The 25603-nt window shown below is 31.3% G+C and overlaps 1 protein-coding gene across 1 annotated transcript in view; it reads left to right on the top strand.

Moving 5' to 3' along the window:
• The first annotated feature begins 282 nt into the window (after positions 1 to 282).
• Positions 283 to 25603, top strand: part of LOC130897403 (juvenile hormone acid O-methyltransferase-like) — a 31143-nt gene continuing 5822 nt past the window's right edge. The window contains exon 1 of the mRNA XM_057806239.1: positions 283 to 370. Coding sequence (XP_057662222.1) covers positions 283 to 370 — 88 coding nt within the window. The remainder of the gene's footprint in view (positions 371 to 25603) is intronic.

The raw sequence follows: 25603 nt of genomic DNA on the forward strand, positions 1-25603 counted from the left end.
AATAATCAAACAACAATTAGGATTCTACAGTCGAACCATTCAATACTTAATCCCACGTCACTAATAATAAAAACGAGTACAAACAAATTGTTTCGTTCTTATGACAGCAGATACTCATGGTTGTAATAATGTATAAGGTAGTTGAGGTTAATAAGCTCCTATCTCTTCTATCTATTCACTCGTTTCCCTGGATAGCTCTGTCTTTCATATCTTGTTCAATTCCTTCCTTCCAGGTCCTTGAGGATCTTCCTCGTCTCCTTAGATTCTGCGACTGATACATCAATGCTTTCCCCGGCTACCAGTTCTTCTCCATCCTCATCACAAGTCTGGACCAGAGCATCAACAACAACAACAATAGCAACTAAAGCAAGTGAGCTTTCGGGTTGATATGTTAGCTATTGCCTCAATGATATCCAACTGCCTAAACGGGAGTGTATGAGTAACAATATAGAAGCGAAGAAAATTTCTAAGACAGACCCCAACTTGTCTTCACATTTATTTACAAAGATGGATCTAAGCAAGGCGTGCTGAATCGAATAAGATTTCACAAGCACGAAGAGGGTGAATGATGCATCTGCAATTTGTTATGTAGACCGAGCTTACGACTGACAGGACCCGAATCTGCGTAGCGAAACCTCACTCGCAGAGGCAGCTTAAGTGAGATAAACCCTTCAGACTTCAGATCTTCAGACCAGACGGCGAATATGTTAGAGTTAAACAGAGGAGAGGCAAAAGGAAGATTCAGGGATTTTATCGAATGGAAGCTTTGAAGCCGAGCTATGGCTTGAAGATCCACAAGACTTGGATTACCTAGAACCCTCCGAAGAAGTGTTTCGGAATAAAGAAGATGCAGGTGCCATTGAAGAATATTGGTATTGGGTTGGATTTTTCAAACGTTATCCTTGCATTAGTAAACGGAAGGCTCAACAAAGAAATCATTATCTACCAAATTCAATCAACCAATAAACAAATATAACATGGAAATTTTCTATAGTATGTAATTTATCAGATAAGGGTGTGTTTAGGTATTAAGAACACTGCTGGGATGACGAGTTTTAGGACTAGCATCAAGACTGATGCAATGAGATGGTACAATTAAGATGGGTTCTCAGCAGCAGTCACACCAGTTTGAATAAGGTTTACTATAGGATATAGATTAGAACTACCGGTATTTTCCTTAAGTACTATAGCTGCAAAAGCAATTGCACAATCCACGTTCTAAAATGTAGACTTCTCAAATAATATTCTCCTTCATATTCTGATGACAGCGATTTGTCTCTTCTTTTTTCAAAGAAGAAACTCCAATAGAAACGATGAAAAGCAAAACACTATGAAACAACTTCAATTTTCTAGCCATATAATGAAATAATTGATCGATATTTATACATTTTGTGACTATAATTTAGGATTTTTCTTAGACCGTGATATTTTTAATATCGTTTATTGGTTAAATAAGTATTATACTGGAAATATACGCGTGGTGGTGATTTTATGTCAGATTCCGTGCTTAGAGAACACAATATGATGAATTCATGCTTGAAAATAAGAAAAAGAAAAAAATTTTTCGCAGATTGGTGTACTTAGTCTTATTATTAGCTAGTTTGGAGAATGAGGCCCAGATTTTATTTTTTTTATGTAGAAATATCAAAAAACTTAGAAAAAGTTTTCATTTATGTATTTAATTTAACTAAATCTTCCTCGACTTGATATAAATACTTATTAATCAATTTTTTTCAAGTATAGACTAACACAGATTATTCATTAGTTTTTAGAAATTTTTCACTGAAATTCGATCTCACTATTTGCAAATACTAAATCACTCGACGCGTTATATTTGCATAAATATTTTGGACGATACATAAAAGCGTTTCAGATATTCTGATTTATGCTACTATACATTTGTCCGATACAAAATTTTCATTATTGTATCGGTATATTTATGAGCTGGACCTGCAAAAGTAATTAGGTGTATGTTTAGTGCGGTTATTAGAATTAGTAGGCTGCAACATACCCAATGAGCTGGGAGATAATTATCCTGTGTACGGGGATTGTTCTATTTCCGATTACCAAAACAATGTAGCTTGTTGTTGTATGATTGATATTTTCATAACATAAAAAAAAACATCAATCAAGTTAAAACTTATACAAATAATAATAAAAATCAATAGATTTACTTAAAATGAGGTGATTCTATTTTTTTAACTTGATTTTATCTAAGCAAAACTGCAATGTCAGTTCGTGGTGCTTCCAAAAAAACTTACCTTGTACAAGTTTTGTCGTAGATAGTTAAAATACGTCTTTACTATACGAGGGCTGCTATTTAAGTTTTCAGATATGGCGACACTGATGTGAATATGTCAAATCTGACATTGCCTTCATAAAGTTTGACATATGTAATGGTGAACCTACTCAGACCGTATTGAAGGCTATTTGGGTTGATTTTTTATGACTTTGGAAATCAGTTCCATTCGCATGAATATTTGGCCGTCAAAAAAATTTGTTCATATTGAATACCGCATAATTTGACAATTGCCGAAACAAAACTCGTGTCAAAACATCGAGTTGATGGATTATTATCCTCAGTACAGTCCTTGTTTGGAATCCAAATATTTTTTTATATTTCCGCAGATTAAAAATGAATTTTGAGGTCATAGTTTCTCTACATCTAAAGAAGTGGTTGATGCGTTCGAATCATATATTTTAGATTTAGAGGTACCTCAATCAACATGGAAAAAATGCTTCGACAATTGTTTCAAACGCTTAATGAAGGATATTTTGAAAAACGATTATATTATAAATATTAATTTTTATTTGTATATCTCAAAACTTAAGTAATTACCCTCGTACTCCACTTTTTTGCAATTTGAAATTTTAAAAAATGTCCTTCATTAGATTCAACACTTCTAGTAACTTAACCATGTTCAGAAATTGGTCATTAAACTAAGGATTCAGGTACTTAGAGTTGCAGCTAATTAAACTGAAAGTCCAAGAAATATACCAGGATTATTAGTACAATTAAATTCGTGCGTCAATACGAGTTCTGACTATTAAATAACGAGACTAGATCAGCCAAACACCTTTCCATACGTTTTTCCATTGATCGCAGCAGTGCTGGAAGTCTTCTTTGGTGAGGGCCTTTAAGAGCTTTGCCGTTGTTTGCTTTACCGCTTCTATCGACACGAATCGGGTCCCTTTCAAAGCAAATATTTTTCTAACCTTTCAAGAAAATGTGAGCAAAGGTTTTGGTCAGGAGTCAGATTTTTTTTGGACCAACTTCACACAGATTTTTGTCATGTGTAATTCCTCGTGTAAAATGTTTCTAACCGTTTCTTTATTGGCGTTTACAGCCTCGGAAATCATCCGGATGCTCATTCGACGATCTGCACGCACAATTTGGTTGATTTTGGTCTTTGTTTCCGGGGTTGAAACAGTCACAGAGCGACCTGGGCGCTGGTCATCTTCAGTGCACTCTCGGCCCCCATTAAAGCGCTCCCACCACTCAAAAACACGCGCAAGAGATAGAAAATTGTCCGCATAGGCCTCTTGCAATCATTTATAGCACTCAATCGGAGTTTTTCCCAATTTAACGAGAAATTTGAGGTTGATTCGTTGCTCTTGCAACTTCGTTTCAAACCGCTACTGCCCAAATATTATAATAGTAACGGAAACGTGTTTTGGGACGTGCATGCGTCCTCTGGTTATTTAATAACCAAACTTCGTATTAGTAGTTTATCTGAATGATTAAAGTTGTAACGATTTCTTCATGTCATGTTGAGATTCATTAAATTCGCTATTATCATAAATAAATACAAAAATCAGTCGTTTTTTTCATTAAAAACTATTTTAAACGAACTTTAAATAACACATGAAAAATAATTATCCCGCAACATAATAAATCGAAATTGTTTTAAACGCCATTTTCCTCTCCATAGTAATTCGGCTCTCCTAATGCCTCTCATAAAGACAAAATGGCATCAAGTATTACAGACATTCAAATTTGAATTTGCAATTTAAATAATTAAACCATGGAACGGACGTAATTGTATGCATTTGAAATCCCCAAAGGAAATTTTTCTTTCATTATTTTCCATCAAAGGCGTACCCATGAGAGGATCAGACCCATCTAATTTTACCTGCGAAATTGCTTATAAAGGGCCTTTTAAGGCTAATTAATGATAGGTGTGTTATTAACAAAATTAAGGATCTCGCTGCTCAATATATTTTGTAATGGTGTTTGTATTAAACGGATTCATCAAAAGTAATCAAGACCTTAGAAAATGGATCGATAATATTAGAAAAATAATATACAACAAATCGTCGATAGAAATACGTATATTTTTAGATACAAAAATAAGAATTATTACTGTCAATCAAGTTGTAACTTAATATTTAACACCACACGTGAAAATCAAGTGGATTCAGCTCTAGATAATTATGTGACTACTACTTCCAAAAATATATCTTTTGTAATTTGTTTGGTGTTATAATAAAGAGTTTCTTTACTTTTTTATATATTCAATTTTTTAATTGTGGACGCAATTTTTACTCAAATGATTTTCTACGAATTAAATAAATTGAAATAAATTTTCATTTAACCCTTGTATATGAAAAAATGTTTATGGTTCTAAATGTTATTGATTTTAGGTCTCTTCTGTTTATAAAACTAGTTTTTTTTCAATTATTTTCGAAAGATTCATAAAAAATTGACGTTTCGATTAATTTTATGTCTTTATAAAAGACTTAAATTAATCGAAACGTCAATTTTTTATCAATCTTTTAAATATTATTGAAAAACTAATTTAGAAACATGAACATATCGAAAGGTCTAAGAAATAATAAATCAAAGAAATTTGAAAAAATATTTTCCTTCGAGTTATTTTTTATAAATTAACTGCATTGGATTAGACTTAGTATAATGAAATTTCCTAGATCTGGATAAATATTATTGTTCTACTAATTGGAGTTTACTCCTTAAGAATCGATTTGCATATATAAGGGGCCCGGTATGAGAAAAATGTGAGGAGTAAAATCTATCGATGAATGACCTCGTTACGTTTTTGGTGCGCACCCTATGATGCGCAACTTTCTAATTTGTCAGTGTCGACATACTTATATTGCTGTTTTTATTATAAATATCAATAATCAATATTGTTATTGTGAAGTTTTAATTTTTATCATTGTGTTCCGCTAAAGTGAACTGAAAGTATTTTCAAATAACTATGGCAGAAAGAGGTGTAGATGATATTGCCGGAACATCTAACAAACACGTGGTTGCAAGGTACGTTATAATTCATGTATTATATGTATGAGCATGTGCAATTTGTATTTATTAAATATTTTAATAATAATCGATGTAGTTCATATAAATATATATTTGAAAACAACACATAAAATTAGATAATCAACCCAATAAGAATTATCGAGCGCATCCACATAAAATAGAAAATTTCTAATCTAACCAAAAATTAATTTTTTTGTCGATGTCTATAAATTCTTCCACGTTATTATGATTTATTTTATAAATAATTTTTAAATATTAACAACTGTAGTCAATAATTCGATAATATCAGAAAAATCGACAATATTTTTTCATTATAATAATGTTTTTATATAATTTTCTTTCGAAAAGTTATTTTTTAGCTTATTTAAATAATTTTCATGTACTATTTATTATTGTATGTAAAATATTTAGTGACATAATTATCTTTTTATAACCATTTTTGTTAATTATTAAGATAATATTATATTTTAAATAAAAAATTAATTATAATAATTTAAAAAGAATGTTTATAAAAACCTTTTTTTATCAATTTTCTTAAAGTCGGTTAAAATTTTTATAATTTTCTAAATTTTTCTTTATTTTTTGACTAGGAAAAAATCTAAACCTCCAAAAACTCCAGCCGAGAGACAGCGAGCTTACAGATTAAAGAAGAAATTAATGAAGGGAGCCAAAAATATTCTGGCAATCAACCAATTTTTTTTAAGTTAAATAAACTCTTTTTTTAAGTTACTTATCCAAACATTTGTCTTGTTCTTTATTTGTACCAATAAATAAAGTCAATTAACTTTTAGTTTATTTTTTTCCTCTCGTAGAATTTGTAAATCCCCTGGTTGTTCTTCCTCCAAAACAAATACATAAACTACGCAATCAACGTAATAGAGCGTCAGAGACTAAGAGCATTTTCCGCTTCTTTCTCGTATTTATATGTTCCTGTCAATCATCCCCCTGTAACTTTCTCATGTCATCAAAACCATCGAGATTTATACAATAACAATTTTTTTTATGTTAATATAAATATTTTTGAATATTCATACATTTCCCCTCCAAATTTTAATACAGCTCCAATTTATTCGAAATTTTAACATATGATAGGTGTAGATCTACATGGTGCCGAGGTATGCAACCGGGGGGATGTGACCCTTTTTGGGGGGTGCAAAAGTTTTCACCCAAAATAACCCCAAAAATCGAAAGATCAGAAAATTTAAAGTAAAAAATGTTGTATAAAGTTTTTTTGATATATCAATAGTTTTTGAGTTATTCGCAATTGAAAAGTACGATTTTTTCTCAAAAAAACCTCATTTTTTAATAGTTTTTCCCGTATAACTCTGTAATGATGCATTTTATCGAAAAAATTGTAATGACCAAAAATGAAGTTTATAAAAAAACAAAGAAATTAAGCTATATTTTAAGATCTTAATGTTCTACCTAAAGCAAGTTATAGATACTTGAATAGCTTTTGTTTTACATAATTGAGAATTTAACCACAAATAACGGGAAAAGGGTACATTTTTCACCAAAAAGTCATTGAATACTTTTTAAAGAACTTAAAAAGACCTTTCAAATCACCATTGATAAAAGTCGTTTCGACTGAAATTTCAGTGAGATATGATGTAAAATAGTTAAAGCTAAAAAAATTACACTAAAACTAATGCCATTTCATTGAAAATAAAAATTAAACTTATTCCTTGTACCAAATACTTTATTTCGATGTTATTTACGACATTTAAAAGTTTGGCTGATTAGAAATGCATGACTGTGAAACAAAATGAGCATTAAATAATCCTTTTTTTTTGATTTAAAAAAATTTTTTTTGCTTATTTTTTCTCCATTACTATAAGAGATACAAAAACAAGTAAACAATTAAATTAAAGCATTTTTTATGACGATTATTATGATTTTTTTATTTTTTTTGTAGCATACAAATTGACGAAGTTATAACCAAATTAATCTGTCATTATAGTGCGAGGATTGCCCTTTCACTCTTTATTAATAAAATGTGGAAGGTCTCAAACCCTTTTAACATACATAGACTTATAGTCCTGAAAATTACCTTTGTAACAGTTTTTTTTAAGATGTGATAGCTTCAAAAATAATGGAGTTATATAAAAATAAGAATTCAAATTTTTGAAAATGAGTTTTCATTTATGGAAAATTATAATCAAAACATTGAATGTTATTGAACACTACTTGTTCATTATATTTTTGGTAAAGGGATGGTTCTTAAGTGGTGTCAGGGTGTAGAGAATGAAAAATCACTTCATGTTTGGAAAATACACTTGAATACCGAAAGAAATCAAAATCAAAACATTAACAGTCATTAAAAAAATTATTTTTCTATTTTTTATCAAAGGGGTGGTTCTTAAGGGTTGACGGGGTATAGACAATTAAAAATTACTTTAAATATAGACAAGAAACTTTAATATCAAAATGTATGCAGAGTTTAAAAGTGGTAGTCATTAGATTTATTTTTATTTCATTCTCTGCAAAGGGGTAGTTTTTAAGGGTCGAATAATAAAAATAAAAATAACCAATTAAATTTTATTAAAATGTTACCAATTTTTTGCAATGCAATGTTTTAAATCGTCAAAAGATTTTTTCCTATATTATTTTCATCAGAAGGGTAGTTTTTAATAATTTTTAAGGGTTGATACTTCAAAATATATGAACTTTCTATTATACAATATGTTAAGATACTTATGCTGCATAAATGAAAAACATTTGAATTGAAAAAAAGTAGGAAAAACTATAATATTGGTATTTTTCGATAAGGGGTGGTTTTCACCCTTTAAAAACAATTTGCGCCACTTGCGACCATGTAGATCTTAATGTGGAGGGTAAGATGAGCTCAATTCTAAATTTTCAGGAAAATCGTAGCTGCATTGAAGAATTCGGAGGCTTGGCACCATTTTGAGCTTGAATGCCTACACTAATATATACAATCACAAAATTAATTTATTTTCTAAATGTTCCTTTGATACATAATTTATAATTTTTGTTGACTCATAGATTATGATTCTCGTGAATGTTACAATCAGCTTAACTATAATTTTACAACATAAATTACAAATTTATCATATGTAACCAACATTATTCATAATTTTTCACATCAAACTTACAATTATTTCGATATAAATTGCAGATAATAAAATAAAAATTCCTTGCCGATAATTTTGTTTAATCTACCATAGGCCTAGATAACTAACTTTAAAACGTAAATAGACGAGTGAAATGTACCTACGTGTAAAAGAGTTTGGTTTAAACAGGGTTCCAGACATGAACTGACCTCTTTTTGTACCCCATTCGTTTTTTTTTCCTGAAAAACGGAATTTCAAAGCAAACACCATAAAGAAACATGAATTTTTTACATATGAAACGAAAGAAAAAAAAACATTTTAGATCAAAAGTACCTTTATAAATAATAATGGTAATCAGAATCTTCCGAACTAGAATAATCATTTGTTGGCTATACGTTGGAACGCGCAGGTGTTTATAAATCACTTTCAGTGAATATGTGAACTTGTGAAAATACTATTTATGGGGTCATATTCCGATTCTTGAGTCGAGGAACCGCATTCCCTGCATCTCCATTATTTTATCTCTGTCAGACAATTCGCTTCATCAGATGATTATGTCTCTTCGATTCATGAATAGGCCCTATGGACCCTTGGATACTGAATTTTTTTTCTTGTACTGATAATAAAATGTTTTTAGTTCTATTTTAATGTTTTTATATCAGTGGTGTTGCCAAAAATTAGAAAAATGTGACAATAAGAACCAATATCGTGAGATTGAACATGATAAATCGTGAGATTTGGCAACTCAGCTTTTAAGACGTTTCCTCCAACTCATGGGAACTTGTCAGCGTTACCAAAATTTTTAGCGACCTGGAGATTTTTCGCGTCGTCCAAATTTTATGGTTACATCAGTGATATATCGGCTATTTCTACTTACAAAAAATTTGTAACTTTTTCATATAGATTTCGTATAATTCTTCAATAAATGGATTGATAATTGATCTGAATATAACCTAGTGATTATAAAAGTTCTAATAGTTCATTTATAACATACCCAAGGGCACAAATGAAATGATAATGGCTGTATTTCCGTTTAATTTGCTGATGATATTAATAAAATGATTAATCTGTTGAATTAATTATACGAATTAATAATAATCCAACGTTACTAATTGAAACAATACTTTTTAAAATTATTTTCTAATAATAGAACCCATTTGATAATATAAAATTCATTCAAGCATCGTTAATGGAAAATGCCGCAATTATTGAATTGTAATTTTGTAGTATAATGTGTTTAAAAAAAAGGTGACCCGGCCTCTGGGATTGATAGAAAACTGAAAAATGTTTGGGGTTTGCTCAGCAAACAATTTTCATTCAAGATAAATATAATCTATTTTATATAATTATATAACATGAGAAAAGAATAAAATTATATTCGCAAAGATTAAATGTTTATAAAAAGATTCAGTAAAATTGAGATATAAAGATAGAAACGGACGAATCAAAATAAAAATAAAAAATTGAAGTAAATAACATAAAAATAAAGAAAACGCGTTTGTAGAAAAAATATATTTCCTTTTAGTTATAGTCCCACGACGAGTTAAAACTGTATATGGCAAAATATTTATAATAATCACGAAAATTTCTACGTTTCGGATACGATCTATTTAAGTCGACTGTAGCTTTGTAATTTTAAATAGAACACCCCATATATTAATACGTTATTGAAATCTACGTCAAATTTTAGTATATTTTTGTTTAAAAACTTTTTTCGAAAAATGCATACTTTTTAAGTTATTAATTTTTTTGTAAAAAATTTGACCGTTGCAGACCCTTATAAAATTATTTTTTTACAAGGATACCCTTAAAGATATGGAAATAGTTTCTATTCGGTTGCCTTAAGTAAGGTCAGACGTATTTGAGTCTATGTTGAAAATTTTTTCATTTTATACAGGGTATGTATAAAAAGTGTTCAAAGTTTAACTTTATAAATATCAAATTGAAGGCTGTCAAACAAATTTAAAACAACTAGGCTTGTTCAAGCTTCAAACATATGATGGATAGATTGTGTACTCTCCAATATAAACAAGCAACTACCACCATCTAGAGATCAGGCCAGGTAGTTCTGGGAATATCCTCGTATACTAAGTGATAAAGGAAGCAAAACACTCAGTATCACTGAATTTATTACAAAAACTTTTTGTATGAGTGCGAATTGGGGACGACAAACTTGTCAACTATCTAACAAAAATCTAACATTTGTAAAAGTAGTTTTTTCCTATCACAGAGTGAGTTCGACGGTATAATTTTAAAGATAATCGTCTAATTGACGACCTCAAGCAAGAGCTCGCTGCTGGGTGTAACAGAGTCACAGACACATGTGTTTTAAGTTTACCCAGGCAACCAGCAAAAGACAATTCCGTTCGTATTGTTTTCCGAAAAAAGTCTGAATTTTTTTGTAGATGCAGTTGAAAAGTAGATACTCTAACGAGTAGAATGCACATTCTTTTGTGCTGATACAGCAGTTTCTTCTTCAGTCGGGGACGTAATTTCCCTCAGACTCTACGTGGCGCGAAAATTTTTTGGTAAGGCGCGGCCCCGAAGTTTGAGCGCATTTTACGAAGAAATGACAGCTCTTAAGGAAAAATTACAAGCAATCTTTTTTGTAGAAAATTTCTTCAACTACATATTTTTTCCGAAATTTGGCGAAAATTTTGAAAATTTATGTCTTCACTGGACTAAAACGGTTTACAAACATAGATATTAGCTCCACATGTACGATTATTTCCTGTTTTTGTATGATTTTTATTCGCGAATTTAATAACAACGTAAAAGATCCTAATGTGCTTGTTAAAGTATATTTCCTAAACAAACAAGTAGCTAAACGAATATTGTCTTATATAAACTTCAGACGTCATCTGCGTTATTCATTTTTATTTTTGTAAAATTTGTTCCAATAATATATTCCATTATACGTGGAATATAAATTGAATTACTTTTTTAAGAAAAAAAACGATGTTTTCATATGCTTACTTGGTAAACACTTTTTATTTGTTAGCAATTTTGGGAAGCTTTGTGTTATTTCGAAGTTTTTATCGAACTTCATTTTAATCACAAATTCCTCTTATTTTCTCTTGGGTCAAGGCTGTACAATGTGATTAAAAACTTTTTTCAAAGAGATCAAATTACACTAGTGAACAAAAAATTTTTATTTCTGTAACATGAAGCTGTATAACAAACTATAGTATAGTTATGTGGTATAATCGTTAACAAATCAAAGATATTTATTTGTAACAAATTTTAATTTTCCTTTTCAAAAACCCATCACTTTACTGCCTCCAATATCATTCTATGAGTTTAGGGGTACTCAGAAAACTGATTTCTAGTTGCCCTACGCACTACTCGTTTTTAATAACCAGACCTCGTACATTCCGAAGGTTTTCGGTGTCCCTATTAGTGGATATAATTCAACTGAAGAAGGTGGGTGGAAATCCAACACAGTTGCGGAGGGTTGCGTAGACTCAATTAAAAACAAAATGGATAGCGCAGTGAAAATTTCAAAAACTAGTTTTATTTCAAGCAACATTGTAAATGTTTATGATGCCACCAACAATCCAATAAGTACTAATACAACTCCAACGGATTTAAGTGAATAAAAAAATCGAAGAATAATAATGTGGATCATGCCGGTCAATTTTTTGGTCCATTTTTTTACGTTTTCTTTTTTTATTCCTAATGGAAATTTATTGAGTACATGTTATAAAATCATTCCAATTATTATTTTCGTAATAATTTATAGTTTTTTTTGATGGTAAAAGTGAGGATGGATCCTTAAATAATAAGAAAAAAAAAACAAAAATGAGAATAATATTTTTTTTTCTTATTAAAAAAATGAAAGTTATATATGAAAAACCAGCGATTTCGAGCATGAATGTACTTGAAGTAGATAAAAAATCACTCATTTTTATTTTGACATTACATAATGAAATGCGATTTTTTGCAATTGCAAGACGTAGTGCAACAATTTGCACTACATTTAAATGGTGGAATCAATGACTCTAGTAAAGACGGCTTCGTCCTTAGCCGTGGACGTGAGTCACCTTTGAGCTTTTCCTAACCTAACGAACAATAATCAATGTGTGGTTATTGTGTTCAATGAACATTTTTCTAACTATAAAAAACATCTCATCAAATACAAATAATGCTGAGCTTTTGATTTTTTGTATTAAACAACGCTTGCAGAAAACTTTCTCATGTTTGTGACAATTTTCCGTTTTTTATCCACTAGGTATTGAGTTTGTTCTTAATAAATCTCGACTCAATGCTTTTGCAGTCCTCAATGATGTTGTTTTTTGAAGTGATGCTCCGAACATGTTCTATTATTTCCGTCAATGGTATATTTCCCAAAACGTACAAATTTCGAATTCAGAAGAATGTATTATTAACTTGTCTTCAATTTTATCTATAAGTTTGTCAAATGCATCGATAAGTACTTCTTTAGGGAACCGATTTGAAGGCTGGCATCTGAGAACTTTTCGATTATCTCAAAGATAACAAATAAATCTTCAGGTCGTTGACAAGTATTAAGTTCAGTGAAAACATGATCTTCTTTACTACGTGCAGTACTCAAAATTTTTGCTGAAATTTCGGAACATAAATGTAGCTGCTTATCTTCGTTTCTTGTACAAAAAATGCGTTTCAACGATTTTTTCAACGCAGCCGGTGTCCTTGAAGACGAACGTTTACTTTAGAAGTTGAAGCAGACACTTCTTCTTCTTTATACAACGCAATTTTTTAACTAAGTATTTTCTCCTCAATAATATAAATGAATAAATAGTCTTGGTACCATGAAAATTCTTGTTTTGTGGAGTTTGGATCATATAATTTTGAAAGCTTCTTACTTATGCTGTTTTTTTTTCTATTTGCTGCTTCTTTAATATTAAGGACCTTGGTTGATTCACTAAATCACTTGAATTATTGCAAAATAAGCAAAATTGTTCGTTAGGTTTTCTTCTTTGCAAACTAACCACTTTTAACAACATTTTTCAATACAATACATTTTAAAGATACACTAAGAAAAAATAACACTCAACAAAGGGGGAAAGGACCATCACACCCGGCTTCAAGATGTGTTTTATCATGATTTAGAACCTCTGGTACAACAATCCCCTCATAGATCTATCTTCCGAAACAGTTAAAATCATTCCTATCTTCATTTTAAGCTGTTGGCTTTGCTTGTTTCTTTTCACTCACAGCTTTTTTCATCAAGGCTTTTGCGATGACAATCTGAAACTTGTTTCAGTAATATTGTATGCGTAGTTTTATTTATGTCGGTATGTCCGTCAGGCCACAAAACACATTCATCATATTTAACTACAATTTTGAATCCCTCCCCAAGTCGATAGCTACGATGGTTAAATTGAACGGTGTACATTTCGAATCGCTTCTTCATCCACCGTTTATTCCAGATTTGGCCGTCAGTGACTACTGGCTATCGTTGATCTTGAAAGAAATGCTCGTCGGTATGAAATTCAACTTAAATTAATGAAGCAATTGCTGAAACTGGAGCCTATTTTGAGAAAAAACAAATCCTTTCACAAGCACGTTGAAATGCTTGTTTTTATCTGATATAAATATCAGTGAAATTACACATCTTAAAATGAAAGTTTACATCGACAATTACAGAATTAACTTCTTGCATTATCTATATTATGAAAAATATAAAACAACGGAAGGAACAAGAGAGAAATTTTAATAATAATAATAAAAAAAAAATTATTTGATGTACAGTGTACAAAGCTGAAAATCGATAATTCATTTTTCTTACGATAGATACTCCATCATATCTGGAAAGAAATGAGAATTTTGCTGACATTTTCAACAAGGCATTATGTGATATATTTTCAGGATATGTTTGAACAGAGAATGTTTGAATTCGATTCGTAGACTCAACAACTTTTAATAAGATTTCTGGAAAATGAAAACGAATAAAACACGAAAAGTTTATCGTAGATATTTTATCGATTTATAAAAGTACCGCCGGGAGGATTCTTTTCAGGATATTTTTCTTCGAGCGTCAAATGTACATACTTAATAATTGAATTCAGGAGGTGATAACGCATCTTTTCGTCGCTACGGGGCGGGAAATTTTTTCAAAAATCAGTTTTTCCGATTTTCCGGGAAAACTATGCATTCTAGAGAAAAACTTATTCCAAAAGAGTTGTAGATAATTAAATTTTCCACATCTTTGCTCGTGAACATTTGTTGTACGTTGCATAGTTAAGTCGCTAGAGGTTTTCAAAATTCGTTTCCTGCATTTACGGGAAAACCATGCTTTTCCGGGAAAAATAAATCATAACAAAGTTGTAGTATACCAAATTCTCCATAACTTTTGCCTGGAACTTTTTTCTAAATAACGCATATTTCCGCCGCTAGGGCGTGGAAAATTTTTTCAAAGGTAAGTTTTTCCGATTTTCCGCAATAACTATGCATCTACAACTATGCAGTTGTGGTTAACTAAATTTTCTACGACTTTGCTAAGGAGCATTTTATGGTACGATGTATAGTTAAGTTGCTAGAGGGCGCGTAGAAGATTTCAAAAGTATTTTCCAGCATTTTCTGGAACACCATACTTTTATAGGGAAAATAGTGTGTGACAAAGTTGTAGTATACCAAATTATCGACAACTTTTGCCTGAAACTTTTTTCTAAATAACGCATATTTCCACCGCTAGGGCGTGGAAAAGTTTTTCAAAAATAAGTTTTTCCGATTTTCCGGAATAATTATGCATCTACAACTATGCAGTTGTGGTTAACTAAATTTTCTACGACTTTGCTAAGGAGCATTTTATGGTACGATGTATAGTTAAGTTGCTAGAGGGCGCGTAGAAGATTTCAAAAGTATTTTCCAGCATTTTCTGGAACACCATACTTTTATAGGGAAAATAGTGTGTGACAAAGTTGTAGTATACCAAATTATCGACAACTTTTGCTTGAAACTTTCTTCTGAATAACGCATATTTTCGCCGCTACGGGCGGGAAATTTTTCCAAAAATCGGTTTCTCCGATTTTTCGGGAAAACTATGCGTCCCACAGAAAAACTTATTCTAAACAAATTATAGATAATTAATTTTTCCACAACTTTACTTTGGATTATTTCATCGTACGATGCATAGTTATGTCGCTAGAGGACGTTAAGAAGATTTCAAAACTCATTTTCTGGAGAACCATGCTTTTCCGGAGAAAATAGTGTGTAACAAAGTTGTAGTACATCAAATTCTCGACAACTTTTGCAGGAAATTTTTTTCTGAATAACGCATATTTCCGCCGCTAAGGAGCGGAAAATTTTTTCAAAAATGGGTTTTCCGTTTTTCCGGGAAAGCCATGCATCCAGGAGCAAAAAGTAACTGGAATAAGTTGTAGATAATTAAATTTTCCACAATTTTGCTGCTGAACATTTTATCGTACGATGCATAGTTGCTGGAGGGCGCGCATTCTTGCATTTTTTGGAAAACTATGCTTATTCGAGGAAAGTAGTGAATCAAAAAGTTGTAGCATTTCCAATTTTCTGGGCAAACTATGTGTCTCAAGGAAAAAAATAGCAGCCTTATATACATAAAATTTCACACAACTTTTGTCTAAAACGTTTTTTCCAGTTTTCCAGTTAGATAGTTTTCCCGTTAGAGAGCTCGGAAAAATCGTGTTATTGGGTCTTTGCGTTTCTTTTGACCTCTTGGCGAATAAGTTAAGATTTTTTGTGAAAAATGGATTGAAAAATATATAAAAATATAACGGAAACATATCATTGGAATACCAAGAATATACGTGAACGTACATCCAGAAATTCCACCAATCACTAGCCGATTGTCTTGAAATTTTCTCAATGAACATCAACAATAGATTCAACACCTGTAATTGCTTTTGTATTATTACGAATGCAACCAGAGTTAAACTAAATCTTCTATTCCATTAAATAACATACCCGTATTCGAAACACAACATTTCCATGGGGAAACAAAATGCGTAATGGAAATCTTCATCAGTTATAGAAACTAACACGTTTGGATCTTCACTCAACTTTTCTAATTGTTCTTTCCTTAATATCACCTTTGAATAAATTGTTTTTGCTATGAATTTTTTCTATGATCAACCAACAACTTTCTATTCAATTTTCTATCCGAAGATTGATAAATGCTCAAGATTTCGAAAGTTCGTTGCTTGGAAACAGATCGACGCCATAGGTAGCGTTGAATGGATCAATAATAAATTTATCAATGTCCTTGATTTATTACTACTGATAATATTTACTCTCCGCAATATAGATCAACAAAAAATTATTGGAAGTTTTCTTATTTCAAAAAATAAGATCGCTGCTGAATTTTGATCATTTCTAATTCACATCAAATGAATCAGAAGGGTAGTAACCAATTTCCATGTTCTTTTAGTTTTACCAGTTGCAACAACTGAAACGAGATGCGGATCATATAACATGGAATTCCATTTTATATTGAGAGTACCTTAATCTAAGCCTATTATCGATTAGCTAAATACTCGCTCTTATCGAAAATGTTCTACAATAGCTAATAGTAAAAACATACGGTTACTACAACGAGCCTCGAATGTATTTGCGAAACCCTACAATGAAATGGTCTATTAACAGGATTTGATAACGATGGTTAAGTCCTCCCTAGAGTGCCTTCTATCGTGTAATGTCATATACACATGACCTTTGACACCGATATTACGTTATTCTACAACTGCGGATTTATTGAGAACAGAGGTGAACAGATTACAATGTGATAGAGATCGATTTACAACATTTGAAATAAAGTGAATAGATCAAATAAATAAAATTATAAGATTCGTTAATTACAACACCCTGCAGAAAAGATTTTCTTATAATTGATTCAATGAAAATAATTGTTTCTGAAATGGTTTTTACGCTGATTCTATATGTGCTTTATGGTTTTTTATATCACGTCTACATTTTGTACAATGTCATAATCCAATTATACTCGATTATAGTTTTTTTACACATCAATAATACTGTTACGAACGAGTCTCCACCCAGGAGCCGGTCCTGCCTAGATAAAGTGGAGTTCTAAAATTCGCGCGGCGTCTTTGACATATTTTTATAAACAGCGAAATCCGTTCGATGTTTGTTTATACAATTTTTTATTATTACATTGTTTTTTTGAATAATTTGTAGAAAGGCATGTTTTTTTTTTATTTTCTAGAAGTTTTGAGAATTCTTTTGAGATATAAATATATATATGTAGCACATTGAGTATAGTTTGTAATAAATACTTGTATTAAACAGACCGAAATAGAAAGTGAATTTAATGAATTTAAATAAATTATTTAAGTTAATTAAGTGTTAGTGATAAGTGAATTATTATAAATTGGTTAAGTGTGTGTATGAATAAATAAATTAAGAACGTAAAAGACAGTATTTATTAATCAACCCCACGAATAGAAATCATATAAATAAAGTAGAAAAACATTACAATATTATTGTTGTTTTAGATATAATTTCCCTGTACAGAGATTTTCAAATGTTGTAAAATTTTGAGGTATTTCAAATTAGATGATATAATAACGTGAACGTATTTTATTTTAGTTTTAGAACTTTCATTTTTTTGATTTCCTGTACATCTCTTGGGTGTATTATTAATCCATTTTGAGATTCCACCATATTGTTATTCCACATACCTTGGTACCGTTTTACCATTTCTTTTATGTCTTGGTAGAACCGTTTACTTTGCTCTTAACTATAATCCCCTAGTAGTTCGATCAAATTAGACCAAAAAATAAGATGAAAATCAGTAAAATTGTTAAAAATATAATTAAAAATCAAATTTGAAAGTTCTCCATGATTCCCTTGTGTGGAAAAACTTTTATTCAAGGTCAAAAGTTAAAAAATGAGTTTTTCGTGATTTTCAGCAAAACGGTAAGTTTTATCAAAAAAATACTTTCGACAAAAATTGTAGACCATAAAATTATCTACAACAAACGCATCAATAATTTTTCACCTACGAGTTACCGTTTCTGAGATATAACGGTTCGAAAAATTGTAATCGTCCAAAACTGCAACTCTAACTGAAAAAACTATTTTTTTTCTTAAATAAAACCAGGAAAAGCTCAACATAAATTGGAAATATATACATCAAAAAGTTTATTTACTTTTGGAAAGTGATAAAATCATGTGACACGACATCTGCATTTCGCAGGAAGGTTAAAATAACAATTTTCAAAAAGTTTGATAAACAAGATTCAGTTCAATATGTTGAAGTTTTTAAAAACAATAATTCAAGTTATTACCAACGGCATTCGCTTACCTGCTTAGATAAGTATCGATATGCATGTTTAGTTAAAAATACTAAAAGTAAAAAATAGTAAAAGTTCAATTGGCTTGTCTTCCTCCAACCTGAGTTGCTGCTCATCAACATCTTTTTCGGGTATATTACCAAGTTCAAGTATGGCTTGGTTATTAGCTGGAGCCTACAGACTGGCGTTGGAGTTGGTTAGTTAGAACCTGTTCATACTTAACTCCCACCACACATAATTTTGTTGCAACTGCATAAGGGATGTAATACTAAATTATTTTGCAATAATTTCAAGTTAAACATGATCGCAACAGACCCGTGGAACAGGCCTTCTGGGAAAACCACGTTAAAAAACGCGCTAATTACAGTACCTCATAGGTGGCGTGGTCGAATGTTCAAATTGACCGTACTATAGGTTCTCAGGGAAATAATCTAGGTGAGAATGTGGGAAGAAGTGCATTTTCACACTCATGTTGCATCCAAGATTTTTCTAATGGCGTAACATTATTTCCACTTGGTTTTAGTAGTCAAGGTCTTTATTGTTACCCAGAAAACCGTACACAACTTTTAAAACTTTCTTTCTCATTCATACGTTTTTCAATACTTGGGTCCTCCAACAAAATTTGGACCCACGAAAATTCCCGCTTTGATTTTTTCTTAAGTAATGCCGGGAAATTTTTTTGGAACATACGCCTTCTCTTGATAAAACGGCCACAAAATGCTTCATCAATCCAAGCTTTATGAGCAATGTTGGTAGAAATATCTTCTTAGGGTAAATCAACGATACAAATTTTGTCTTGAAGGCAATAATTTTTGTTTCCAGTTTTTGCACACGAGCTCTATTGTGCCATTCAGATAACAAACACAGCATTTCCGTACAACCCAGCTGTTGACCTAGCAGAAGGCAGATCATTTTGAAATCGCCCAACACAAGCTATTGTTGTTTGAAAAATTTGATGTTGCCTAATAGGGTTTCTACATTTTCATATGCGTTCTTCAAGTAAACTTATGTAAAATTTTTTTTTTCATATTTCCTTGAGAGGAATCAATAAAAAGTCTTCATTCAGACGTATCAAGAATATTAGAATGAAAAATGTACCTGGAGCTAAGAGGGTTCAAACCTAGAACTTTAGATAGAATCAAATCTCTAACCAAATCATTTGATTCCTCTGATAAACGGCTGTAGTTCAATGCGTCTTCATAAAGTAAATTCATCCTCTGATGGATTGTCCTTATTCTCAGATTTAGTGAATTGATTAAAATGTCAGGTAAAGATAGAATCTGTAAATCTGGCACTTGCGGTACAGGTTGTATTGCTGAGGGAATGCTGTAGTGAACAACGCAGTGGTTTACATGATTATGACGCTCTTGCTATACTATAGGGATTCCAAAGGGCATTTTCTTCTTTTTTCCTGTCTTTCAAAAACGTAATACTTCAATACACGTGGGATACACTTTATGTAGAGCCCAATTATTAAGTTGAAAAAGGCAGTCTTCAGTTTTAGTCTTCAGATATCGATGATAAGCAAAATAAGTAAGTTTTTAAGTGACAAATATCTTGTAGATTTAATAATTGAAAACTGTGTTGTTTCTAAATTATACGTTAATAAAAATGGTCATTCAATGAGGTAAACCGAAAAAATTACGAATTCTTGTGTTATTTATTCAAGTCCTACTAAAAAGTTGTACAGCCCCCCGGATAAAATTTCTATGAGCTTCTGCCATTTATATAATGACGTCGGTATTCTGTAATTAGATTTTTTCTCCCAAAATCACTCCCAGGTGTTTTATTTAACGAAGTACAACGTCTTAACGGCCTCTGCAGTTTCGTAAAAAGAGTTTCTTCTGTTTTTGTTACTTTACTTGTTTCCACTTCGAAAGTTGGTGTTATTTCCTTTGGGAAATAAGGTACATGACTAAGAGACTCGAGTGAGTGAAAGAAAATTCGAAAAATTCTACGAATGATTGAAATATTTTCTCCGTTATCGTGTATATATAAAAAACATGTATATTGAAAAACAGATGATTATGTATACAGTTAGAGCTAATGTGGGATAGATGCCTAACAAAAAAAAAACTCTTATGAATGATGATTATGAAAAAAAAAATAATTCGATTTAATAAATTAGCACAATCATCTTCGGTAAGTACTAACTTAAAGTTGTAGTCTTTAATTCTCAACTTCAATCAATGGTACAATAATCGTAGGTATTAGAATTTTTTTCAAGTACTTTGGGCTACTGGAAATACTCATTTTTTTTATCTTGCCATTTTAAACGCTGAAATATATTTAACTTTGTCTTCTTAAAATCTTCAAGACACGCCACACGTTCATTTGTCGCGTCTGGAGAAGAGTCTGATGCAAGATTTTGTTTTTCTATACGAATATTATTTTTATTTCTTTTTTAGCTTTTTGTTGTCTCTTTATATAACTTTGCACAAGACTGTTGGTCAAGAAAAGATATTGTGTTTGGAGGATCTTGCTCGTCTGTTAGATTAACAGTGGTCTCATTATTTATAACTTCATCTGTTGGCGTAGAACTTCGCATTTGACCTAATGCTGTGCTTAGACGAATTTCGGCATCCAACATACCAAATTCTTACACGAGGAAGCAGCGAAAGTTGGAGGAATCTCATAATTCCGAGATACGACGATGTATTGATGTCTACTTAGCCTAGATCAGTTCCATGTGTAAACAAAATATTGCGTTACCATAGCAACCAACAATAAATTATTAGAAGTGTAAGTGTGAAGTTTGACGTCAAAAAAGTAAAAGAAAAAAGATGTCCACCGAAATTGTGAAAATCTAAAAATTGGAGTATCGAGCCATCATCAACTACCTGTATTTAAAAGGTTTAAGAGGTAAGCAAATTTACGAAGATATGCTTAATACCCTTGGTGATCAATGTCCTTCGTATGCGACCGTGAAAAATTGGACTGCAAGCTTCAAAAGAGGTGAATTTTCCATTGAAGATGATGACCGATGGGGAAGGCCAGTTTCTGGGTCAGTCTCCGAAAATATCGAATTGGGCTAAAAGGGATCTGATCTGAAGCACTGAATATTTCATACGAACGCGTAAATCATAAAGTTCACGTCAATTTGGACATGAGAAAAATGGTTGCAAAATGGATCCCCAAAATTAAAGAGAAAAGACGCGGAAATCTATTCAAAGGTGTTTTGTTTTTACAGTACAACGCCCCTGCACACAAATCTGTTGTTGCCATGCAAAAAATTCGTGATTTAGGATTTGAATTACTAGAACACTTCCGTTATTCACTAGATTTGGCTCCGTCCGACTATCAACTCTTTCCTCAACTAAAAAAAAGTTTAAAATTTTCTTCAAACGAAGAGGTAATAAAAGCTGTAGATGTCTGGTTTGCAGAGCAAGAAGAAACATTTTTTTTGAAAGGTCTAGAGACGTTGCAGGTTCGCTGTAAAAAATGTCTCCAATTAAGAGGAGAATATTTTAACGTTGAAATTGTGTTTGGTTCTATAGTAGGCTAAGAACCTTTCCATATTCCTCTTATTTCATTTACAGGGTCTTAGTTTTTGTATCAAATCTTCAAAGGCAATTCTAAGAGCATCTTCAATTTATACGGTTCAGTGCTTTGTAGCTACTGGGCGTCTAAAAAAAACCAAAATAAAAAAAATTATGTCATAAGTCATTATGGTATAGATGTCTCGTACCATATTAGAGATAGGATGCTGAAATTAGTCAAATTGTAGTTATAAAAACAATGAAAAACAAATATAAGCCAAAAATTCAGTTTTTTTTCAAAATTCGAACTCATGAATAAACAATTCATTTAAGAATATTTATTTGTGGAGGGTATTTTGGAGGGAACGTTCCATAATTTGTTGTTTGATAATTGATTGTGTTGCGTGGTCCACTAGCTTAAAATATTAACTTGTATAGTTTGTTCCAATTTGTTGCATTCAGATGGTTTGATCCATTTTTCACGGAGCTTTAAGTCGTTCAACTTTCTAACTATCCTCTTGATTTATTTGCAGTAGGTTACGGTAGCCAATGAAGATATTTATGTTTTATTTTTGTCGCTTTACCTCCAAAAATTTCCCTATACGCCCAACCCAACATTTACTTCTGCGGAATTTTGCTACGGCAGCCTTTGAGCGTGATCTAGGCGGCAAACTACGACGCTGACTTCGAGATGGTCTAATATGAAATATTCCCAAACTTTTGCGCTGCTAGTCAAAACTACCCGTGCTACTGCGATATTAAGAATGGGTTTTCCAAATTTCCAAATGAAGCCCAATTGTCAGCTTAAGATAGAGATTGAGATAGCTGCCTCTCAGTGATTTCCATAGTAGGAATAAGGGATGGGTTCGTCGGATAGGGGTAGTAGCTACCCCAAGCTAATATTACTGAAGGGGACCACGCATTTCTTCAAAATATCAAGAAATTATGAGCCGTGTCCGGAATGTGCTTTCAAAAATGACCCCCATATATATAATTAATTCATAAATTTTCCAAATAACTGATTTTTTCAAGTTGTGGCTCATTTCTTTGCTGACCCAAAACATACTAGTTGAATGAGCAACAGAATTATGTATCTTCAGGCCTACTAACCCCACTAAGACCTTGCGTAGGGGTAATAGCGTGATTAATATCTAAAAGAAATATTTTTCATGCACAAAAACTGTTTAAATCATTATTGAAATCCCAAAAAAACTACTGATTCATGAAAGAATACTTCTCGCGATTCATCAGGTGAATTCATTGCATTTTTCCTAAAATACGAATCAATTTCTTCATTAAAATATTAATTGATTGTTTATAAAGAAAATTATCGAAATTTCGTGAAGTGTAGCGTCTGTGATACAACAAATAATGCAGATTTAGAGTTAAATCAAATTCTACCTTGGTTTAATATCCGGCTTATGTTTGTAAGAGCGAACTAGTTGACAGCAATCTTTAAAGGGCAATCACCCTACATACAAGTACTCCCTTAGCGTTTAATTGATCGTTGAGGGAGTTGTGAATATGCACATTACTCTTAGATGGAGGTTAAGTTTGATTTCACGATACTAGGAATTGTGAATTGGTAATCGACAAAGGATGATGGGAGAAGAGATTCCTGAATTTCTCTTTGATCTATAATTTGCTTAATCACACAAATCATAGGATCTTATTTTTATTATTATTAGAATTATTATCATCTAAATAACGATATTTGAGTGAAAATAATAATTTCTTCGCAAAGGTTTTCCATGGAACTAAATATAAAAATGTTATTTGCAGCTTAATTCTGATCCAAAACGCACGCTCATTAGAAATTGGAACGTCGTCCATCTGAATTCTTTCTTCGATTTATCATAATACTTTGAAGTATGATAAGAATGATTTTTATTAAATGAAAATGATATCTTCAGTGAAAATTTGGTGCACGGTGAATTGATTCAAATTCAACATCAATTTGTAAAACAATCTGAAAAGTACCCTCAACGTTCTTATCGGCTTTTGAAGTTGAAGGTATTTCTGAGCAAGTGGAGATGAGAAATTTTTGCACATTGGTTTCTGTCAACTTTATCGACCGATAATTTTTCATAATTTGTAGACAAAAGCTTGTAAAAACCTGAGAAACAAACATACAAATAACTAAATAAAGATACAAATAGAATAAAATTGCAATATCCCGAAGAAAACCACAATAAATAACAAAATTACCTTTGAAAATGTACATTTGAAAATTAACTTTATAGCAATAATAAAATAAGTGATAATTTATATTAAAAATGAATAACAACATCGAATCGGTGCACAGTATGCTCCGAATTAAATAAAATTAGTATATAAAAGTATTTTACAGAGTAGCAGTATTTCAATTGACGAATGATTGTGCATTTTTTGTATTGTAATGTATTGAGCCCTTAACAAATTCTGAACTAGGCGGTGCTTCAAGTGGATAGCTGTGCAACGATCTTATTAAAATTGGAATAGCGTGCTTACGAATAAGATAAACGAATTCAAGGATGTATAAGAAAGAAAAAGTCTATGTTATCTATGCGGAGCTCACGAAATTATGGGGTTTAAAGATACTTACCACAGGATGATAGATAAAACGTTGTCGGATTGCCCATACCTAAACTGCAATGTTCTACTTTTTATGGATTTTCTTGTAATCGTTTCCTAGTGTTAAGAATATAAATATAACATGGCATGATGGAAACATTGTTCAAAATTTTTCTCTGTCTACAATACAACAATGACGATACTCAAAAGAATAAAAGGCATCATTGTTTCCAGTCCTCCCTATTGTTTTGAAGCTCTTAATTTGCAAGAACTTACAAATATTAGAATATTATAAGAAAGAGAATATTAATGAAAACGTTAAAGATCTCTGCATTCATAGCTGGAGGCGCGGAAAATAATTATCACAAAAATAAAAAGAGATCGAAAACAAACGATAGCGATCTGTTAAAAGATATAAATTCACTTAATTATTCCATTCCATAATAAAGAAAAAGATTTTTTTTTATTAATAAGAAAGTACAGAGTGAGGTTTTTATTCCATCAACTTTTTCCTGTATTACAAAGGAAATGCTGGTTATGTCATTTCGAACATGATCAAGAGTTTTAGAATATTTTATATAATCACACGATTAGATTCACGTGGAATGAATGAATTGAATTAAACCCCCTTAACAGTAGCAAATTTTCAATAAAAGCTATGATGATGCTTCAACATACCATTGGCTCCAATTACTCAGTGCCCATACTTAACTAACTGTGAACTTTACTCTTTGGACAGAAACGAAAGCCTCCAGCCCCAATTTTTTTAAATGTATCCATTTTATCCATGGGAACTCATTTACGTGACAAAAAATTTTCAATTCTCGTAATACTTACCAATTAATAATAATAATAATAATTAATAATAACTTTTCTATTAGCATCGGTTATTAATTCATAATTTTGGAATCAAAATATTTCGAAAACTGTACACAACATCGAGTTTTA

This window comes from Diorhabda carinulata, chromosome 8, assembly GCF_026250575.1.
Source record: "Diorhabda carinulata isolate Delta chromosome 8, icDioCari1.1, whole genome shotgun sequence".
In the NCBI taxonomy this organism is placed as follows: domain Eukaryota; kingdom Metazoa; phylum Arthropoda; class Insecta; order Coleoptera; family Chrysomelidae; genus Diorhabda; species Diorhabda carinulata.